Raw genomic sequence first — 22567 nt, forward strand, 5'->3', positions numbered from 1 at the left:
TACATCTCTTGGTAGGTGATTCCCACATCTTAAAGATTCTTAAATGAAACCTGAGCTGTTATGAATATAACACTTAAAACTTCATCAGATTCCTTAATTTGCATCAGAAAGCCAAAGTTCTCCTGCTCTTCTGACTCACCGGTTATTCACAGCCTTGCTGACTTGGTTACATCAAAGTGACAGTGGTGCTATAGTTTGTGATGTAGAGATTAAATAAGGGTTTACAGGCCGTGCAGCCAGACAAGGGATAGCAGAGACTCTACCAATGCCATGCACATCAGTTCCTGCCATAGTACAGGTGCTCCAAGAAAGAACAGTAACTGGATTACAGTAAATGTTCCTTCACTAGTAGTGATCCTTGGAAGTAAAATAAAAAATGACAGCATTTCAAAAAGGCGGCATAGTGTTTAAAATTTCATGGTTTTGCTGGAATTTATTTTATGTACGTATCGACCCAGCTGAGAATCACTGCCTCCTTTGGTTCAGGCTTATTTTTTGATGTACTGTTCATCCAGCAGCCCATTTTCTTTTTCCTTTTGTTTTGCAGAAGGGATCTGTAACATGACAATGGACTCCAACTCAATGACGATGCCCATGTCAGACCCCAACCCTTGGGCAGCTATGAACAACATGGGGATGCCTCCTATAGGAATGACCGGACAGCCGCTTATACCAGGTAAAACCCATTTCATGTTTAAACTTAACATCCATGATGAAGTTTTACCCCAATATGGGCTTCATTGTTCTCAGATTATTTTTAGTAGAAAACCAAACAATCTTTTTCTTTGCAGCTAATGGAAATGTTAGGATTTATTGAACTGAAGCAGGTGGTAAAAAGTGGAAGGCTTCTCTGTATGCAGCACTGTATTGGCTTTGTTCCCTGAAGTCTCTTGCGGTGTTACATTAAAAGGTGGGAAAGCATATCTCTGTCTCTGCTGCTCATATAAAAGCATGTTGAAACAACCCGGATGAGCTGAGTCACCAACATGGAAGTACAATATGCTGGCACATGCAGTCAAGCTCTGACTGACGGAGGCTGATGTGACTCAGTCAGGTTCAGAGCAGAAAAAGGAAGCAAGACGTTGCTTTGTATGTTTAGAGTTCACAGAGGGCAAAAAGTGGGTTTGGTTTGCTTTCCCTCCAAAAGCTTGCCGGATATCAGCAGATTCACATTTTCTACTAAACCCTTTCTAATCACAAACCTGTTCAGTAGCTTGAAATTTCCTCCGTACAAAAAACGGTCAGTGTATCCTTTGGTCATCCATGTTCCTTTTAGAAATTATGTTAAAAAAAAAAAGAAAAATGGGCTATTTTATTTTTTTATGATGCAAAATAAAAAAAGAAAATTTGTAATTGAAAGTGGGTCTCTTTTATCTGTGGGAAAAGGGATGAGAGAAACTTTGAAAACAATTTGCATTTCATTTTCTGTTTCGATTAATACAAAATTACGTTACTTAAAAAGCACATTTTCTCATTTTTCCACACAGGATGTTTTCAATTATTTCATAAGAGCACCAACAATTTAAAAGGATACATATATCTCAAAATGGAGAGAAAAATAATGACTGCTAGAAACATTAATTTAGTTTATATCTATAAACATTACACGTCAACTTAAGGCACTTTCAATCAGTGCTTCAAAGTTTTCTATCTAAGGGATCTCAGCTGGTTGCATCCAGTCTTTGACATTGCAGGATTGGCCTCTCCTGGATGTGGTGTCAGTAGACATTCGCTGCATTTTGTTGTTGACTCTACAGCAAAAAATCAGTTTTTTTTCAATCCCATGGCTCAGGAGGTAGGCGTTTGTCCTACAGCTGTTGGCTCGCTGGTTCATCCCCTCTGCTCTAATGATCTCAGGCTCTCTGGCAAAACACTTCCTCGCCTTGCCTACTTTGAGTGGCCAGAGGGCCCGGCGGCCTTGTATGGCAGCCTGGCTACTGTGAATGCCCAGGGCTGCTGTGGCTACAAAGCAGCTCACCCCCATCAGCATGTGAATGTTTGTGTCAATGGGTGAAGGTCTGATTTTAGCAAGAGGAGCTTTGGGGTCCTCTGTGTTAATGAAGTGCAGTGCAAAAACAGACCATTGCATGATTTTTTTAGTGCAAAATATCACGTTTCTTGCAGAGCATCCTCTTGCTCCATAACTTCCTTGTAAAATTTGTGCTGAGATTTCTATGAAAGGCGAGCCTTAATTGGCCATGTCCAAAATCCCAACTGATTAAGGTCCTAAAGATGTTCTAATCGGGGCTAAAGCAGCAATACTGCAGCACCCTCTCAAATATGGTGCTCTTATGAAGCGACAACATCCGCACACACTTTTTTCTGTCTGTTTTAAAGTAAATAGTTTTAATGGTTATTAAAATAAAAAAGGAAAGAAACGTTTTGCCTAAACTTTTTGACACAGAAAAACAAAGATTGTGTTTTAATTACTGGTTTTGTATTTTTGAACAAAAATTGGATAGCCTCTTGTTATTTGTTTTATTTGATATCCATTTCTAAAATAAAATCAAATGACCCAAAATACACTGACTAAAAGAAGAGTTTTAGTAGTTTTTTGTGTGTGTTTTAACAGAATGTTTTCCTTTAAATTACTAACAAAGACATTTAGAGAAATTCAGGGATCCTAAACTGCCTTAATAAAGTATGAGCCTGAAAAGTTGATCTTCTTGTTCTGTTTTACCAAAATAGATGGTTTTGACTTTATGATTTAAATCTACAGTAAAGCACTTTGTACAGTTATATTGAAATTGAACTGAGAAAGCCGTCCAGCTTTGCTTCTGCCATTGATTAATATGTCCTTTTTCTCCAAGTCGAGAATTAATTATCTTTCAATCATGACGCTCAATGATAATCTGCAGCATTGATCTTTGGGTTAAAATTGATACGTTAATATTGTCGCTCAAGAGTTTACATTATGAGGAAATTAAACAGTATCAAAGAAAGCTCAATTTTGAATCATCTATAAATATAGGATGATGTATCTATGATCTGAAAGGAGACATTTTGATCATGTTGTTTTCTCAAAATCCTATGACAATACATCTGTTCATGAAGAATTAGTGTTTAATTATTATTGTTTAAAATAACAAATTTGTACACAAAAAAGATTTCCTTACCTTAAGATAACAAGCTAGATTTAATCACTTTAAACAAGATCAACATCTTTAATCCCACAAAATGAATTCGAAGAAATTCATGAAAATAATAATTTTTTTGGGATATCAGGATACATAAAAGACATTTTCATGTTGAAACTTTTCTAATCCTTAAAAATCCTTCGTAGGTGTTTTTGGTGAAGAAATAACTTGGATTTTTTGTCCAGAACTTTAAAGCTTTTAATTCTTTACGGCACATTGATATTAAACCAAAAGGTTTTATTAGAAAAATGGCGGGTGAATCCACAATAAAATGCCTGACTGTATACAGATATTAGGTCCAATATTGGAAAATTTCAAACTGAGAGATTATAAAAACAAGCAAGAATAAACATGGTGATCATATTCTACATAGCCCTACAGGAATTTACTAATTTTTCGAAAATTTCTGTAAGATTCGTTTCATATTCAGTGCCACTAACAGATATTTTTTGTATAAATAAATAATTTAAATGTGTCGTTAAACAGCGATATTTAACCTGTTGCGTAAATATCGACGTTTTCCAGTCATTTCCACTTCTACAGCCTCTTGTGAAATACTACACACTGTCACTTCAGCTCGTTAAAGAGGCCTTTAACGAGGTGATTGGATCATCTGCACAAAAACAAATCCCATGGTCCATAGGAGTATCACATCCTCTGACTCTAGGGTAAAACTGATGTTGAAAAAGCATAATGTGATGCAAAATAGGACTATGATTAATTATTAAGTTGATTAATGTAAATATACATGATTATTAGCCAGCAGAACCAACTAAGTCGAGCAACGATAAATATGATTAAGTTAAATACACACTTAAATGATAATGCATGCTTTATAAATGTTTATCTGAATTCAAATGAAGAATTTCACCATGATTTATTTGAGCATTATTACATTTTATCTATGAGGTAATCAAAGGTAGTAAATTGAATGACCTCAAATGAAGGCTGTTGAAAGGTAATAAAAGGTAACAAACTGAATTTGACTGAGTCGTAAATTTTTCGTCACCCCTACAATATATTCTGACTTTTTCATTGATTCTTATTTGAACTATAAAATCTGTATAAGAATTATATATGGCAGGACCTGAGCTGATGTTGCTAGACTGCTGTCCATGCAGCTGTGCACAATGCATTGTGTTAGACTTAGATTTATTTTGTCATTTTGTATACACAAGTGTAAACAAAAATAAATTTCATTTAGAACAGCTCTAGACAAATTCATATTTTAAATTGCAGCCTTGAAAACAGTAATAAATACATTTAAAAATACATAAAAACTTGTTAAGCTAACATGGATAGGTCTTAATTAAGACATATTTAATTAAGACATATTCTTTTATTTTGTATTGTTAGTAAAAATGTTGTAAAGGTAGTGAAGTAAGAAGTAAAGGGGAGTAAAATCTTTGCTAGGATTCCTGTGTTAACTTTATTTATGCAATACATTTGTAAAACATTACACAGACAGTCGTTCAATTCTAACATTAGCTTTATTTTTTACTATCACATAGTTCACATAACATTTATTTTCCATTATTAACCTTTTTAGAACAAGGCTTAGAGTTTAATAGAAGCAGAGGTGAGATGTAACTTTCCAGATTTTAAAAAGTATTGCATTGTTGCTATAGATTACAATTCATTTCAAGAGTACTTTATTAATCCCAAAGGGAAATAAAACAAATACCTGGGGTTTACTAGTGCCAGTAATTAGCAGTAATGGTAATATGCAAAGAATTCCAGGAATGTTTTTATTCCTTGACAGAAGTTTTCCGAAGTTTTCACCTTTAAGTAGCCAATTTATTTCCTACCAAAAATGTTTGGTGGTTTTTTGGATTAGAACCGACAAAGCATGAGAAAAGATTTATTTCTTTATTAATAAATAAGTAGCAGGGAGCTTCCAAAGCAAAACGACTTTCTTCCCTGCAGCACCCATATCTTCCTTTTTTTTTTTTTTTTTTAACCTTTTTGCTAATTAAACCTACTCCTTTTCTTTCGATTTTCTCTCCACTTTGGAAGGCCACGTTCATATCTCCCCTTAATATGCAACCTATCAGATTGACCTGATGACACAATTCTATCCATTGTACTGGTGCAGCAATGGTGCTACATTTTATTTGGTAAAAGAAAGAAAAAAAATCCACAACACTCGGTTCATCTTAACGAAGCACCTGTTTGTAAATCCTGCTGAAGCTGGACCCTCCACCCCTGCTTTCAAAGGTTGATCTCCTGTCTGCCAGCAGGGTGGGAGTGCATGTGTTCATTCAAGGTGAGTTTGAGTCGATGAGAGTCTGAAGGGCACAGGGAGGATCCATGTTTTCATAGCACTGCCTCAAGGTCTCCAAACAGGTAGGTTTCTATCGTTTATGTGCAAGTAAGGAGGCAAAATGTGTTTTAAAACACAGTTTCTGTGTCCATTGCACTGTAGCACTGGCGGAAAGGGTGGTAAAACAAAATATTTAACATTATTTTAATTCTTTAGTGTATGATTTATTAATCAGCATGTCGTTTTATCCGACAGTTGCAAGGTGCTTGGATGTAGCAGTTAAAATTCTTGAAGTGTTTGTCAATATATCTTCCACTCAGAGAGTTGAGCCACCATATTCTTATCTCACCGGCACAATATCCAGTCATACCGATTGCACTGCTATCTATAACATTAGGTTCAGCTGCACCCTCCCACTCTCCATCTCTGAAGAGTTATTCTGCTGCGTCTTTTCTCTCTCCTCGGTAGAAGCCTTTCCCTAAAGCTTTTTATAAATCACTTCCCACTTCTTAGCTGAAATGCTGTTTCATATTTGAAACACGGCAGGTTTGTGTGCAGATCCATGTGTTTCTGCATGCGGCTCCACGTGTGTGTGTGTGTGTGTGTGTGTGTGTGTGTGTGTGTGTGTGTGTGTGTGTGTGTGTCTACGTGCACACGGAAATGAACGGTCCTCCAAATGCACTCCTCAATAAAGGGTAAGGATAATATACTTTCATGCTCTCACATATAAACATAAGCATGATCTATTTGAAACGCTGTAAATAAAGGCCTTTCAACCAAGGAACGAGAGGCACTTCATAAAGGCTTAAAGCTTTAAAATTTAGTATAATCTAAGAGGGTTTTCCTGGGTATGTTAGCCTTTCAAAATGCTTTGTTCACCAATGTAGATAATATACCACTTTGAGAACAGTGCTAGTACAAAATCGCATGTTCAGCTCAGAATGACTACTACCTGCCGCTTTCGTTTGAAAACCAGAAATGGATGCAGACACTAAACATCATAGGTTCATAGGACCAAAAACTGGAGCCTTGTTAGCAAACATAAACATCTCTCCCCTGGATTCAGTTTTACAGTTTAATAGAGGCTGATGAACCTCTACTGACTTTCTTGCTTTGAACTCTATTTGCAGCTGTTTGAAACCTTTTACAGCAGCCATTTAACTTCCTTGCAGGAAAAGCACAGCTGTAACTAAAGGCACTAATGGAGGCCATGCCAGTGATACAGTGTCAGGGCCGTGAAACCGGCAAACTTAAATGGAATGCAGTAATTAGCAATGTTATAAAGCTGCACCTGTTTGTTTAGTTAAAATATCTTCTGCCAGGAGGGTTAATGAAATGGCTTTCACACTTAATCAAGCCCTCTGGCAGCTTTTCTAAAACAATCTTCTTATTTACAGCGGTTGGCTTTGGTCTCTGTTACAGTATGTGACGTGAACAGAAAACCCCACTAATATTAAAACTCTCAAACGCAGTCATTTTGACGGTTTTTAGATTTTGAAGTAATTTTTTTCTTATGTTGATGTTGTTATCATCTATTTTTGTATGCCCTGCGATTCCATGTTGTTGTTTTTTCAATCAAACAGCGAGAAAAAACTGATTTGATTACTTTTAATTTGTTATCCCACATCCATCATTTTGGCAGCTCTATTAGCTGCATCGTAATTTATTCCCCAGGTTGGTAGAAAATGCACTACTGCTTAACAACCACCATTCTACCTAGAACACTCTAAAGGCCCCCCACATACTGTGCATGGAGTCCTCGTGTCCGCTGACAGTTGAGACTTAATACTCAAGCGTTTCAGTCAAGGCGTTTCTAACCTCCTGCAAGATTCTTTTAAAATTTTTGACTCCTTCATCCATAATATGGCATCAATTCACAACATATCAGCTTGGTATCACATAAAAAACATTGTGCGACACAACATGAGCATACGCGGTCGCACAAACTGATCTTTGCACAAACCTCTCCAGTGGACGTCTGTTTCTAATCTGTCTGGAGTATGACTTGACTACGTGCAGACCACCATTAAATGAAGCACACCTTAATATGTGGGGGACTTTAACTTCTTAAGGTAATGCTGCTGCTAAATCATTTTTAAAAGGAAATAGACTTTAGAAGTGCTTCGATGGATTGATGATGCTGATTCAGGCAGAGAAGAAGAAATGGATGAAAATTGGTCAGTAGGAGGCAGCCCTGGCTTGGATAGCGAGTCAGAAGTAGATCAGATGTTTCATGCCTGCCTCACATTATGTCTAATTGATTGGTAATGTTTTTTAATGTTGAGAATTGAAATTGACAGGTGTTTCTCTCTTTGTGGCATAACATCTAGTTGCCTTTGCCAGACTTCCTGGCTAAGGTTTGATCATGTATGCACATTAAATACTTCGTTATACACTAGTTACAGTGATTCAAAAAGATACTATGTAGAGTACCTTTGGTGACGCAGTTGAAAGCGTAATTGCTACACTTTTTTGTCAATATATAAACCCAAAGGGAGTCATCGGCCCCCATCAACCACTTTGCAAAAACCTTTACCTGTCACCCTCTTCACTAACCTCCTCAAATAACGTGTAATGTCAGAGAGAAAGGGTTAAAAGACGTTGGAAACTTACCTTTTCCAAAGTCAGAGGAGCAGTGGAGATGTTGACTAGAGGCTCCCGCGGTGTTCAGTCCCGCTCCCACAAAGAATTATGATTTTCAGTCCGGTTCCCGTCCGCACCTGTAATACTTTGTCCCACTCCCGCCCGCAATTCCCGTATGATTCCCACGTTCGCCTACTGCTCAAGGCAATTTGTGTCATTAGTTTGAGGAATTAAACACGCTGTGCTTTGCTGAGCACATTACTAGCCGATTCTTCACCGCATAGTGCATGACGCGCGTTAGGTGGCACGAGCTGCTGCTTCACAGCAATACTCAACTAACCTACCAAAATCTACTGAGGATGCACCGTATGATACCGTATCATACACCGTATAATGGAACCCCACCCAGGACATTGTGATGTGTATATATATATATATATATATGATAAACATAGACTGATAATTTATGAATTTATTTTACATTTTAAAATACGTTTTTTGTTCACTGGACTGCTGCTTATCACCACTCCCATACGCACCCACAATGAGCTTTCAATATTTGTCTCCCGCTGCACTGTTTTGCGTTGGGCCCCGCGAATGCAGGGCTCTAATGTTGAGCTCACTTTTTTAATTGCCAACTAACAGGACTGCACTGCAACTGAGTGGATCTCGTTAGCTTACCCAAGCCGCGGCGTGAGGTAGAGCTATCTTAGCATTGTTGCCAGCACATTGTCAGAGCATGACCCTGCAAGCCGCAGGTTTTAAACATTGAACAAGCAGATGGTTTGATCAGTTTGGTTGGTACACATTTTTTCTGGTATATGTAAATATTAACATTATAATGCACACTATGTGTTGGTTTTTAGTAAAATGTTGATATTAAGTTCTTTATTAAGTTAAATATGCTGTCTTTTTGTGTGGCAGGTTTTGTTTGGGTTTGTTGCTTGTTATTCACAAGCAGAATAGTGCTTACTGCGGTTTCCTCCACGCAACACACATCCCCAATCTCCTTTAAAATTTACTAAAGGATGTAAAAGCCAGAGAAATAAAAATGGAATCTCACCATCACTACCTCGGCAACTTTGCAGCAGCAGAGTGATTACTTCTCGTCTTAATGAGAAGAAAAGTTCAGATATTTCAGGATCCTTGCTGTTTATACAGAAGTGCTTGAAATAAATGAGGGAGTGTAGCACATAAGATTTTCAAGGTGCAACTAGATGATAAATGGAACTGATTTATTGTGTTATGAATTGAAATCTTGTTTTTTTCATGGTAGATTTGTTTTCCTCATCTTTGCAGTAGTTGTATTATTCACTTTAACCTGGATCCACATTAGAAACCTTATTGTTTATCTCCTCACTTCAGCTATGAGCAAAACCAACTACTCTATATTAGCTACTAACCAAGAAAAACAACCATCATGTACTTCTAATGCATCTAGTGTTTAAAGGTTGTTGGAGTGTTTTCAGTACCTAAGTAGAGGCATAAACTTCATTTTGATGAACAAATTGCATAGATATACATCTTTTCTTTATCATGTGTGTTTATAGTTTAAACCCTTTTCTGAATCATCAAAGCCAAAAAAAAAGCTTTTCCTGTGAGCCGCAGAAGTATGGAAGTGGGAAGTCATTTTCTTACTCTTCTCTTTTCACAGTTTACAACAGCGTTGAAGGGAAAAGTACCTCAGAGTTGGTTTCTAGAACAAAAAACTATAACTGTCAGGTTGTCTTTTATAAACTGTTCTTTTAAAGCACAAAACTTAAACAGGCCATGAGCCTTTAAACAACCAGGCACGTCCTTTGGAAACCTTTTTTTTTTTTGTATTAAACAAAAAGCTTTAAACACTTTCAATGTCACAAAGTCTAGCGTGTCAGGATGTGTATTTTCCCAAGGCATCTTTGACTTTGAAGTAATCCAGGTAGATTAGCTATTGATTCCTTATGATAACAGTACATCATCTGTTTTACTCCTGTTGCCTTTAAGTACAGGAAAGGATTCACTATCACTTTTTCATCCTTTCCTTGTGATTTTATATAAATATATATATATAATTATATAGTCTCAGGTTTAGGCGCATTCAGTTAAAGTCTAGCCACAGATGGTTTCTTTCCCCAACTCAAGTCTGTTTCTGCTTCGTCCACTAGATTTAACTTTCTTTTTCCCTCAGCTGAGTCTTTTCCTGCCTCAGCCAGGTGGATTTATGCAGACAGACAGCTGGATAAGCGGACATCTTTTGGCAGAAACGTCAACACAGCAGGCTGACAAAACCCTGTGAACATCAACAATGACGGCAGTTTTGTTTCTGCAGATGCACAGAACACGGCTGCTTATATCAGAAAATTGTTTTATATTTGTATTAAATAATTGAACAGATTTGGAGAGACATTTTTCAGGTGGTGTGATTTATGTAGTTTAAGTAGAGATTATTGTGTGCGTCCAAGCATCAATCATAATACCTAGAGGTTGTATTTCAATATAAATATACCAAAGCCATTTTTCTCTAATCTTTAGAGTTGCTTTGGGTTTTGGTTTTGTACAAGCTAATATAATCAAAGTACAAAGTCACAAATGTACTATACATACTTCTTTCCTGCTATCAATCTTGCATTTTCAGCTAGTTTATCTGAATTATCTTCTGGAAAGGAGGATAAAGTGTTGGAAATCACAGAATGTGATTGCTGTTTTTTAAGAGGAAAAGCTTTTATCGACTTCCTGGAGGTGTTAAATGATCTGAAATATCACCTTATTCAGAGACAAAATATCTCACTGGTGTCAAAGTTTAACAGATCTTTCTGTTGTGAACAGTTAATAATTATTTACTGGTGCAGATGACTTCTTAATAGCCTTAGCGAATGAAATAAATAAACATCCTTACAGTAGCCTTCCTGTTCCTGCTAAGGCTTGTTGTTGCTCCCCTGTTGAGGATTACACATCTTGAAAAAAATTGTTGATACCCCTAATTTTATAAAAGAAAAACCTATAATGCTCACAGAAGTAACTTCAATCTGATACATAAACATTCAATGAAAATGCACAAAGGTAATTCAGACATTGCTTGTAAACCATGCTTTAACAGAATGATTTGGGAAAATAAACTCATTAAACAAGCCTGGACAAAAATGATGTTACCGTTAACCTTTTGTTGTTCAACCTTTTGAGATAATCACCGCAATCAATCAATTCCTGTAACTGTTAATGAAAAGTGCTTCTCTCTGCAGGTATTTTGGCCCACTTCTCATGAGCAAACTGCTTCGATTGTCTCAGGTTTGAAAGATGCCTTTTCCAGACAGCATGTTTCAGCTGCTTCCAAAGATGCTCAACAGGATTTAGTTCAGGGTTCATAGGCGGCCACTTTTCTTCTTAGCCATTCATGGGCATTTTTAGATGTGTGTTTTGGTTATTATCCTGTTCAAAGACCCATGCCCAAGCACTTTTAGAGACATCTGTCTCTAAAATCCCTCAATAGTCTTGAGATTTCGTTGAATTCTGCAGAGATTCAGAGTTTTCTTTTCTTGAAATGCTTCATTTTTCCGTCATAGAGCTGATCTGCCCTGGTAAAAAGTTCAATTTTTTGTCTTATCTGTCCATAAAACATCCCAGAATTTGTTTGGCTTGTCAACATGCAGTCTTCAGTCTGGCCTTTATTAGAATTCGTTTACAACAATGCTGTCCTCTTTTGGCCATAAAATCCACTTAGGCTCAAACAGCGATGGATTTTGCTATCTTTTGCTGATGGTCCTTAAACTTAAAGTTCAACTTGAAGTTTTTCTTAGCTCTTTTGTTTTATTTCTCTCAATGATTGATGTTCCTCCATCAGCCACGTCCAGGGAGGTTGGCTACAGTCCCATAGATCTTAGATTTCTGAATAACCTGTTTGAAATTGGTCTTAATACCCTTTACTTTTAACATTTTTGTCTATAATGTTCTTTCTATTCTCCAGTGGCAACTCTTTCCTTAATTTCTTCTGGTCCATGTTGTGTGTGATACACACCATGTCACCAAAGAGCATGTGACAGTAGCCCTTCTATTAAGACCCACTGACTTATTACTAGATTTTAAACACCTAAGAGGCTAAATAATAGACACACCTTGATTTAAATGTCAATTCGTCACAGTATTTTCATCACTTTTCTAATTTTCGTTCAGACCTGTCATGAGTTTTTTTTCTTCTTTTTTTATAAATCCTGTTGAAGCATGTTTGAAAAGCAATGCCTGACTATTATTTCTTAATTTTCATTGATCTTTTAATCTATTAATTCTGTTGTCAGATTGAAGTTATTTCTGTGACCATAGGGTTTGTTTTTCTTTCACTAAACGTGGCGCACCAACAATTTTGTCCACGGGTATTTTTCACTGCACAAAGTGCTCTGCTGAGCTATAATCACTAAAACATTCTGACACATCATTTTGCAATATTAAATCTACCTTTCATGTATGTCACAAAATCATATTGCATGCCAGTTCAATTTCAGCCTTTAGAGGATCTACTTGCTTTACCTAAAGGCACGCAATGATTTGACATATTTCAACTACAGGTTAAAAAAGACAAAAATATGACCAACAATACTTTTTACCAGCTGCATTTCAAAAAGTCAGAATTAACCCTTTTGGGATTCAATGTCTGTCTTTTCATATGGAGAAAATTCTTTGCAGTTTGGATCTCTCCTGCTGTGACTGGAGCAGAAAAGGAGAGGTGGCAGGACTGGGCTAGCTATGAATGATATAAGATTAGAGAAGGAACCCCCACAGCATCATGGTGAAAAAAAGTGGGATTGATGCATGGTTTCATGATTAAATTCTCCCCAAAATAACAGCGTTTAACATCATTTAAGCCCCGTATGCTAAATTGGTGGGATCTTTAGACGGAGCAGCTTGGAGACTGACCCTGCAGTTGTTCTAACATATTGACGAGGCAAAGCTCCTAGTAGTAATAGAGCCAAATCATCTGAGAAGACGACGCAGAGGGACAGACAGCATCTTGGCTGGGCAACAGCATCTCCAACACATTATTGATCTGCAAGCTAAACTCCAGGACAGTTTACTGTAAGGAATCTGACCCACATCTGACAAGGAAGGTATGGCTCATTTTATCACTGGCAAAATATTGATTGTGTGCTTTGCTTTGGTTATAGTGGCAGAAGGAACTACATTTTCCACTTCTTAACTTTTAACTCTGTCGATTTTCCAAAGTTGTGCTGTGGTATAGTTTCAGTGCAGCCACGATTTAGGGCATTCAGTCAGTTGCTACTATGCAATAGCATATATTGGAGAATCTGGAAGCCAGAAATGTATATAGTAACATGAGACTTTATTTTTCTTTTAGTCAGTAATCGAGACAATAGACTTTTTGTTGTTTTAGAAAAGAGAAAGAGACTGCAGTGTTATTCTCCTCTGCTTAAAGAAAGTTTAAGAAATATTTAAGGATTTATTTAATGCCAACGATGATTAAGAAGTTTTATTTTGAGTTATCCTTGTTACTGATCTCAGGATGTCTGCAGTTCAGTGAGTAAAATCCCTGGTATTTTGTGGACTGAATCAGCAGGAGTCAGCATCTGGTTTTAACATGTTTGACATCTGACGGAGAGAAAAGAAACCCACTTCTGGCGGACTTCATTATGTGTTTCCCCAACATTTATCAGTGTTTCCCCTTGTACAAAGTAGAACCAGATGTTCTAGAGCTCCAAATCCAGACCTCCGAATCTGGTCTTCATTAACTAACACGGCATATTCTATGTTGCTGCTTTAATGTACGTACACGCCACTTCAGTGGAGTTGGTTAGTAACATTGTTACATTCAGTAACATTTCTTTGCTGCGCTCCACCCAGCAGGACATGCTTTTAATACCCTTAAACCAAAAGAATGCTTTTAAAAATGCACTAAATGCAGTTTTCCAAGTCTAAACTTCAACACCACCATTCCAGAAAAGTTAAAACTCGGTTACTTAAGCCCTTTTCTGAGATTCTCTGTATCTTTAAAGGTCCTATATATATATTGCTTTTCTGTGCCATCCAAAGTCAACTTTAGGCATATATAAGATGAAATATTGCCTTTCCCACTATGAAACATTCATCTATCATTAAATATTGATTTGTAGTTGGTGTCATTTTTTCCAAGCTGAGAGAAAGACGCTTTGTTTTACTGCTGCGCCGCCTCCCTTTTGCGAGCCATTGAAACCAATGGGATAAGCTATGAGAAGCTGCTTGCACAACTGTGTGCATCAAGCAGATACTACTGTGAGCGTGTTCCTATCTTCACCAAGGAGTCCATGTTTGGTTTGATATAAGGAGGGTGGGGTGATTACATACCACTCAATGACTCATCTTGATGAGATAAAAGAAAGGCTCCTTTTTACCGTAGAAAGCGTGTTTAGCTGCCAGGTAGAGCAAGTTATTGTTGAGGATTGTTTAGACAGGGCAAAATTACCATCAATTTTATCTTTTTGATGCAGAGTTAACATTTTTATAAAGTTGAAATCCTAAAAAAAAAAGTTTATTTTGCATGATACAGCCTATGTAAATAAAAAAGAAACTCATGCCAATGTGATGTTAGAAAAAAAACAAGCTATCATGAGACTGAAGCTCAGTGCAGTTTAACAGGGACTAAGCAGAGAGTGGAACAAAGGAAATGTGCTGAATCATGTTCCACTTGTCATTTGGGGTTTGTTCTCCACTCAAACACCATCTTGTACACTGCCACCAACCTTTCCATAAACAGTACTACTTTATCTTTCACTGACGTCTGATATTCTATTTATGTCCATCTAAACTTGAAGATTTAGCTGGACCTAAGGGGCAGCACTGTTTCCCAGTGATATCACAGTATCTGTGTTTCAAAGGTACAAAATGAATCACCATGTAAACACAGCTGAAGGAAAAATGACTTCTTCTAAAGGAGAAATAAACCCCTGACTCAAATAGTACACCAAGTGTATATTGTTAGAAAAAGGGAATCCACCCTTTAATCCATAAATCTAACATAGATTCAACATGTCATTGACTAAAGTAGAAAAGCAAGGAATGAAAAACAAAGTTCGCCTCAGTACGTCTCAGCGCCCAGTGAAACATATTTTAGCAGCAATAACTTCAAGTACTGCTTCCTGCAGGATTTTCTTGATTATCAGGCTCATCTTTCTAACAATGCTAAGTTAATTTAGATTAGCCCAACTCTATTCTGGTCCAATGCAGTTTGAGGCTTGGGCTTCAAAACAGTTTTATTTTTAACCATTCTGTTGTAGATTGCTGCCGTGTATTGACAAAATCAATGCAAGTTGTTAAGATTCTAACCAAAACAAGCCAAAATTATAGGCGGACATGTTTTTTGCAAGAAACTTTTTTCTGCTAATAACCCTTTCTAAATGGCCCGTAAATGTCCTGTACTTATATAGCGCTTTTTCAAGGAGACTTGACCAAAGCGCTTTACACTACATTCAGTCATTCACACACACATTCACACATTGATGGAGGCAAGCTACATTGTAGCCACAGCTGCCCTGGGGCTCACTGACAGAAGGGAGGCTGCCGTACACTGCCGCCACCGGGCCCTCTGACCACCATCAGTAAGCAATGCAGGTGAAGTGTCTTACCCAAGGACACAACGACACTGAAAGTCGGAGCCGGGGCCTGAACCATCAATCCTTCGATTTCAGGGCCCTTTTCAGTGTGTTTGTTATTGTCTTCTGTTGAAATTTAGACCGTCTCTTTAGAATAACATGGGAAAATAGTTTTTACCCAGTTAATCTTCACTGTAGAATGAATTACTTAAGAACAGAAATGGCCCGATAACTTGTCTCAGAATTATGGGCAGCAGCAACAACTTCCATCATGACTGCTTTAAAGTCAGTAGCTACGTTTACATGGACACAACTAATCGGATTGAAGGCCTGATCAGATCAAAAATGTTTAATGTAAACATGTCAGACTGAAGATTCTAATCCGATTCGGTCCGATCGGATCTAAATTTAATTCCGAAAGAGAGAGGTTGTTTTTGCCGATCGCCATTCCGATTGGCGTCCATGTAAACACCCATTCGGATCTTAAGAGTAAAATAATCTTCACTGCGCATGTGTGTGACGTCAGCGTGACGTTTTTCCGCCTTGTCAACAACAGGAAACCACCGGTCGCTCTCGCTCTTGTTGTGAACAACATGGTGGGAGGAGTCTAGGAACGCCGACTTATACACTCAAGTTCATTTAAAGCTGCAGGAAGCAGGAATTTATCCTCCTCCTCTTCCTCTTTTCTCTCTCCACAGCCCACTCGCTCTCCCACGCCGGTTCAATCGCTCATTCTCTACATTTTCTCTCGGACATTTCGCTGCCAAGCGCTCTTTTCCTCCTCTCTCCGTTTTTCTTTCCGCTCGCTCCGAGCGCATCGTTTCTCAGGCCTCCCAAAAACCAGAAGCAGACAGAACTGCCAAGTTTGGCAGGAAGTTCTGTGCATGCTTAAAAGATTTAATCTGATCCAACGCTTGGTACATGTATACACACGTCATGATCGGATCATTTCATTTAGTATCCATGTAAACGGAGATTTTGAATTTCCGATCAACCAAGGTTTGGATCGGATCGGGGAAATTTTGCGCATGTAAACGTAGCTATTGTTGATGTCTTCCATCCCTAGCATTGTGCTAACACATTGCTTTGATAAAGATGGGTTGAGGATGAATTTGATTTTCATCACCAGCTTACTACTATGTAAATCCTTTGGGAACAGAGATTGTAATAGTTTTGCTGTTTTAGAATTTGCTCTCTCTTTTTTTTTAAGCTTCATTAAAGTAGCTTTTATTGTAAAAAAGTAGATCACTTGTATTATGAAAAATGCAATGCCATAAAAACACAAGAGGGTTTATTTTTTGTAAAAACATTCAGAAATTTGCCAAATAGAGTTGTTTAAAAGACAAACTTCATTTAAAAACACCCCAATATGCAACAGGACCCAGCAGGAATGTCAGCCTCAGCTAAAAAAGATTTGATGCACATCTATGGCTGTTTAACTTCTTGAACCTAAAATTATTAAAGTGTTTGCTGTCGCAGTCACAGCCCACCACAAGGAAAGCTCTAAGCTTTGTACACATATATTTTGAAGTTATCAGAATTAATTTAGATACACCTAGTTTTGCATGGATGCACATGTGCTCAGACACTCTGGAGAATAGATAAGCAGCTTCCAGGCGCTGTCAAGTGTTCACTGAATAAACAAGCATCCCTTTTGTCTGTTACATCCCACTCACCCTCAGCTGTTCTCCAGTCGCACCAAACCTGAATGCTCTGTACTCTAGGAAATATGTGGAAGGTTAATGTCATGCTCATTAGGTACTCATTGATAAAGTTGTTTTTATATCATTTTAAGAGCGTAATGGATCATTCCCACACAGGTGTTTACCTAGGTTAACGTCATCAATGCATCCCAATGAATGCGAATAGAGTAAGAATTATATTTTTTCGGAAATGTGAGATTAAATAACCTGTCATGTGCTTGAGATCTGCTATATACAGATAAATGCTTTTAAAGTACTTATTGTGTTTATATTAGGAGCTGAATTGATGATGATGAAACCTCAGATTTCAATAACATTACATATGACCAATAAATAAATATTGGCTACACAGTCATAAGTGGTTGAGAACCACCAAAAGAATAACAACCCTAAAATTGTCCCTGTTTAAAAAGGTGGCTGTTCAGAGTCAAAGCATATTATTGGAAGTTTAATTGGACGGGAAACCTGTTTAGAAAAGAAAGGTGTAAACGCAGCATGGGTAACCTCTGTTCTGAGAACATTGTGAATGAAAGCCAATTTTTAAAACAAGCACAAAGTGTGACATGGCCTGATCAGTGCAGTGTTCACTCAGTGGTTGAAAGTCTTCTTCTCAGATGAATGAGTATATGTATACTTTTGGAAGTTATTTTAAAGTTAATATCTCAGGGTTTAGATGTGTAGTAAAAAAGCACAGAAATTTATTGCTTGAGGACCTGTGTTAAATTTCCACACTATGTGATGATTTTTTTTTTTTACCTGGCATTACCCAGATTGATATGTGTAAAACTGTGTTAAGTTCTACGTAATCAATCTGGGATGGCTGACATTCAGTCTGTCTGTGAAAAGGAGGGACGTTTAGTATAATACTTTGAGCTGATTGGGTGACGTGCCAGCTAGTACCTGCCTTCTATAATACGTTTTCAGCCAATCGTAGCAGGGAATCATGACATTTCAGACTCAATAGCTTTGGCAACTTGGTCCATGAGAGCCACCAATGGAGACATGGTAATCACAGTAGGATTCGTCTGCAGCTTTTTGAGTGTTTTCTCAACTAGAGGGGTAACCTGCTAAATCAAACTTTTTCAATGCACAAAGTGCTTCTCTTTGTCCTTTTTAAATGAGAAATTATCACTATTTAAGCTTAAACCGAGTCAATTGCTGTATCGACAGGTGATTTCTCCTGCATAGCTCTTTTTGTATTGCCCTGGCAAGGCCCTTCTGTCATCAAAAACACTGCTGGCATGTCATGGGTCTGACCCGCTGGTGTTTACGAGACAGACGCCTTAGCGGGAGTCTTCAAAATGGATTTGTTGTGAAACTGAAAACTCAAATCTCGCGACAATCCAGCTTGCAGTGCAAGTTTAGACTTTTTTGGGAACCGTTTCATCTTCTGGATGGGGTCTAAGGTAAATACAATCATCTAACAGAAAAGGTTTTCATAGTTCTCTCTTTAGACAAACCTTATGGAAATGCTAATTTGATGTTCCAGTAGACTTTAGCACATGTGCACACTGCAGAAATTGCTATTACATGGTGTAATTACCATGATTTCTCCTTATTTGCTTTACCAGAAAACTTATCTGATCAGGTCACGGAAGGTGGCTGAATTTAGGCAGAAGATTTCCTTACCTCTAGCATAAGGTACGTCAAAAAGAAATGGAACAGCAGCTTTACGGATACTAAAATAGGACTTTTCTGAGCCTGCTACTACATTTACGACAGCCATGTTTTCCCGCTGAAGGCTGGGTATAGTTAAACCTTATGTGTCGGACACAGAATAAAGATTCTACTGGGAGATATAGAGAGATTGATTCTTATTTAGATGTAATAAATTCACACAGTGGCGTGACAGAAGGACAGTTGTTCTCTTGCCCTGCAGGCAAAGGCATCCAAAAGGTTGCACTAAAAAGAAATGAGGCTGGAGATGTTTAAATGAAAAAAACAGAGATGGTGACTCCTGGCAGAGATTGTGAAAAGCTTTAGCTGGCAGAGTTCCAGGTGGCATGGCTATCGCGCCTCATTAGAGAATATTATTCACAACCCCTTGCAGCAATTGCATGTCTTCCCTTCAACCTCCCACCCACTGCAGATAGCTGGGAGCGACGTTTACCCTGGAAATCAGAGGAGGGGAAAGGGGAGGAGTGAAGACGATGACATTAATAGCTGTGGGCTTCACACAATCAAGTCCCTTTTTTGACATTTTTTTCCCTATCTTCACCTCCCGATTTACTGGCTACTCAAAATGCAATTACTTTGAATAGACCTCCAGGACAGAGTTTAAAATCAAAAGGACATGATCAAAAGGAAGAAGAAAGAAAAGGAATGAGTGTAATAATCTCAGAGGCAGCTATATACGTGTCCCTAGGCACATTTCAAAGAAAGAAGAGGTATTTGCGAGTTTCATTTTTCCAACCTGACAGAAAATACAAAGTGAAGTTCATTGACAAGCGCGGTAAAAAGGATCAGACGGATATGTGGCCACGTGTGGGTGGAACCTCCCCCAGGTTTCTTTTATTGTTCTCCTTCAAGAGAAGCTCTGTGCTCTTTACCTCTCTGTGGAGCTCCTACAAAGGCAGAGTAACACATCCCTCCTCTCTCACTATAACCGCAAAGAATTATGGCTAACAGTACAGCTTATATATACTGTGAATTATTCAATAGGCATCAGTAGTAGAGACCCGCATACATTGATTACTTCACTGATGAGTTTCTTTTGGAGGCAAATGTTTAGTTTGGAAAGTCCCACAATTTTAGTCCAACAGTTTCCTTAATAAGTGAAGCTGAAGGCGGCGAGCGGACCATTTAACCTTCAAAAAGTTAAATGGTTGTTAACTAATTTAAATACAACACATATTCCCAAGAACATTATGTCCCAGAGACCTCAGCTGCTACAAACCTAGCAGATGTGATTGTGGTTGCAGTAATTGTATTGTGTGGTCAAATGTGTAACGGAGAGAGTTTTTCTACTAATCTTTCATTTCACTGACACCTTTGGATTATCTTTAATTTTCTTCACAAAATTATTTACTTTTGTGAATTTTTCTCTCTAGCTTTATATACTGAGTGCATGCACCTGTCTGTGTATAATCTATTTATGTTTACTTGTAGATGCTGCTTATTACCCTCATTCCTTCCCCCACAGAATCAGTACAAAACCTCATTACAGCATTGATCAATTGATTTTAAAGGCTTATTGATGTGTTGTAATTCAGTTGGTTTCGGAGGGCTCTCTTTATTAAAGTTAATCAGTAAATGATGACAGTAAATAAATAAGACAAGTAAAATATTATCCAAGATTATCCTATTATATAGGTGAGCATTACTAAGAAAAGCAATATAGTTATTTCAGCCACTTTCAGCAGAAAGCCATAAAGGAAAATTGGCAATAAAAGTTTGTTTATGTTCTGTCGATGCTTAGTATTTGAACTTTGTACTCCTGTGATCCAGGAATATCTTCAAAAGCTGCTGGCTAAGAATTCACTGTTTCAATCCTAATCCTTTGGACATACTCTACTTTCTACACAGGAGTTAAAGATGCAGCTACTGACGGGTCAGTAGCAAATTGCTGCTGGGTGCAAATTTAATTTGCTCCCTAAATTTAAAATGTCTTGTTTCATTTTGTCTGTAAAAGTGGAAAACACTAAGGCAATAAGTACCTTGGTAAATAGATAGATTGCTAGAAGTATATCTGCTATGTTAGGTTGCGAATGTCCTTCTTTGAACTACAGAATTATAGAACGTGTATTCAGTTTCCTTAAATAAGACAGTGCTATATTGTAAATAATACCTGTTTGACAAATAAAGAGTACCTCTTAGAAGTTCAAATGCTTTACAGCTCTGGTAAAAGTTTACTGTGGTGTAACTCTAGAGGGGAAACGTTTGCCATCCAGACTTTTAAGGTTATTCAAGCATTAAAAGCAATATAAGGTAAAGCCACAGCAATTTAATCTGATTTAAGTTTCAACATTGGCTACTGCTTACTTATTTTGGTCATCAACTTATTCAGCAGTAGATTCTGGGTTCTGGTTTGGATCCCCTTTCTGTTGCAGTAACAAGATTCATGAGCTTCTGCTTGAAAGCAGAATCCATATTTTTATCACCCATTGCTTGTCTAGTTCAATAAACTGCAAAGAACCTTCACACTACCAACATGTTTATTTCTTGGCCTGATATTATGACACTTTTGTCCTATTACCCCACAGAATATTTTTCTAAAAGCTTTGAGGAGGATTAAACTGTAAAACCACCTACCTGGGAAGACAAAGTGACATAATTGCAGAGGTGATAATGGTCCAGATACCACTAGTGTTCAAGTATGACCACAACATGGTGCTTTGTTCATGGGGTAAAAAAAGGTAGTATTGTAGTAGTGTCTATAAAGGACTTTATGTCAGATAAAAAAGAAAGAATTGCTTAAAACCTTCAACAGTTACAAGTCTTGATGCACATAGTGGCAATCATGAATCCTGAAGCCAGATACGGTTGTGTTGCTCCACCTTTCCAACTTATAATTCTAAATTTTGTGTGCTTTCCAGTTTGCATGTTGTCATCACAGTTTAAAAATTAAGACGAAGTAATGTCCTCAGAAAAATGTCAAATGTCTGTTTGGCAACACAATAGACAAGATATCACTGAGTGAAGATGTTTATTGGTTTGATAGGACACTGGACGAGGGATGCAAATGGAATGTGAGTTCATGATTTCACAACACATTCGAAAGGTCTGATAACTCAACAGTGAGACCAGCAAATATGAAAATAAGATTAATAACCACACAAGATGCATTCTAAGGAAAATGAAATCAGCAAAAACAGCTGCAAGTTATTAAAAGTCCATATCAGCACCGTATAGGGAAAGCGACGATCATCAACACATATGCAACCAGAACATAGAAATGAATGCCAGTGGACCAGACCCTCAGCAAAAACATAAATAAGATGCCTTCTATAAGACATCTAGAGGAAGAAAAGAAAAAGTAGGCTTTCCTTTGAATCCTTTCTTAATGCTTTATACCTCTTAGGATCCAGTCGCTGTTTGTAGGGTCACATCCCGCATGAGATGTTTCCATTTTCCTGCTGTCTATCTTTAATTATTGCAGCTTTTCTTCTTTTCAACATTTTTTATGCATGCATTTATTTATCTTTGTCGGGTAGTGTAATTTTATCGTTTGCTTGTCAAATTTCATAGTTTGCAGGTCATTTTAATTTTTGCTGTGAAATCGTTTTTTTTGTTGTTGTTGCTTTAATATTTTTGTTGTTGTTGCTTTAATATTTAATATTTAATACCCAGTCAAGCTGATAAACATTTTGCTGTGTCAATTCATACCTCAGC

At 37.5% G+C, this 22567-nt stretch overlaps 1 protein-coding gene across 3 annotated transcripts in view; it reads left to right on the forward strand.

Moving 5' to 3' along the window:
* enox2 (ecto-NOX disulfide-thiol exchanger 2) overlaps positions 1-22567 on the forward strand; it is a 321929-nt gene that overhangs the window by 207696 nt on the left and 91666 nt on the right. For all 3 annotated transcript variants that reach the window (XM_038281359.1, XM_038281357.1, XM_038281358.1), the window contains one exon: positions 548-676. In XM_038281359.1, coding sequence (XP_038137287.1) covers positions 548-676 — 129 coding nt within the window. The remainder of the gene's footprint in view (positions 1-547; positions 677-22567) is intronic.

Source organism: Cyprinodon tularosa, unplaced genomic scaffold (genome assembly GCF_016077235.1).
Source record: "Cyprinodon tularosa strain WSP-4 unplaced genomic scaffold, ASM1607723v1 ctg17, whole genome shotgun sequence".
In the NCBI taxonomy this organism is placed as follows: domain Eukaryota; kingdom Metazoa; phylum Chordata; class Actinopteri; order Cyprinodontiformes; family Cyprinodontidae; genus Cyprinodon; species Cyprinodon tularosa.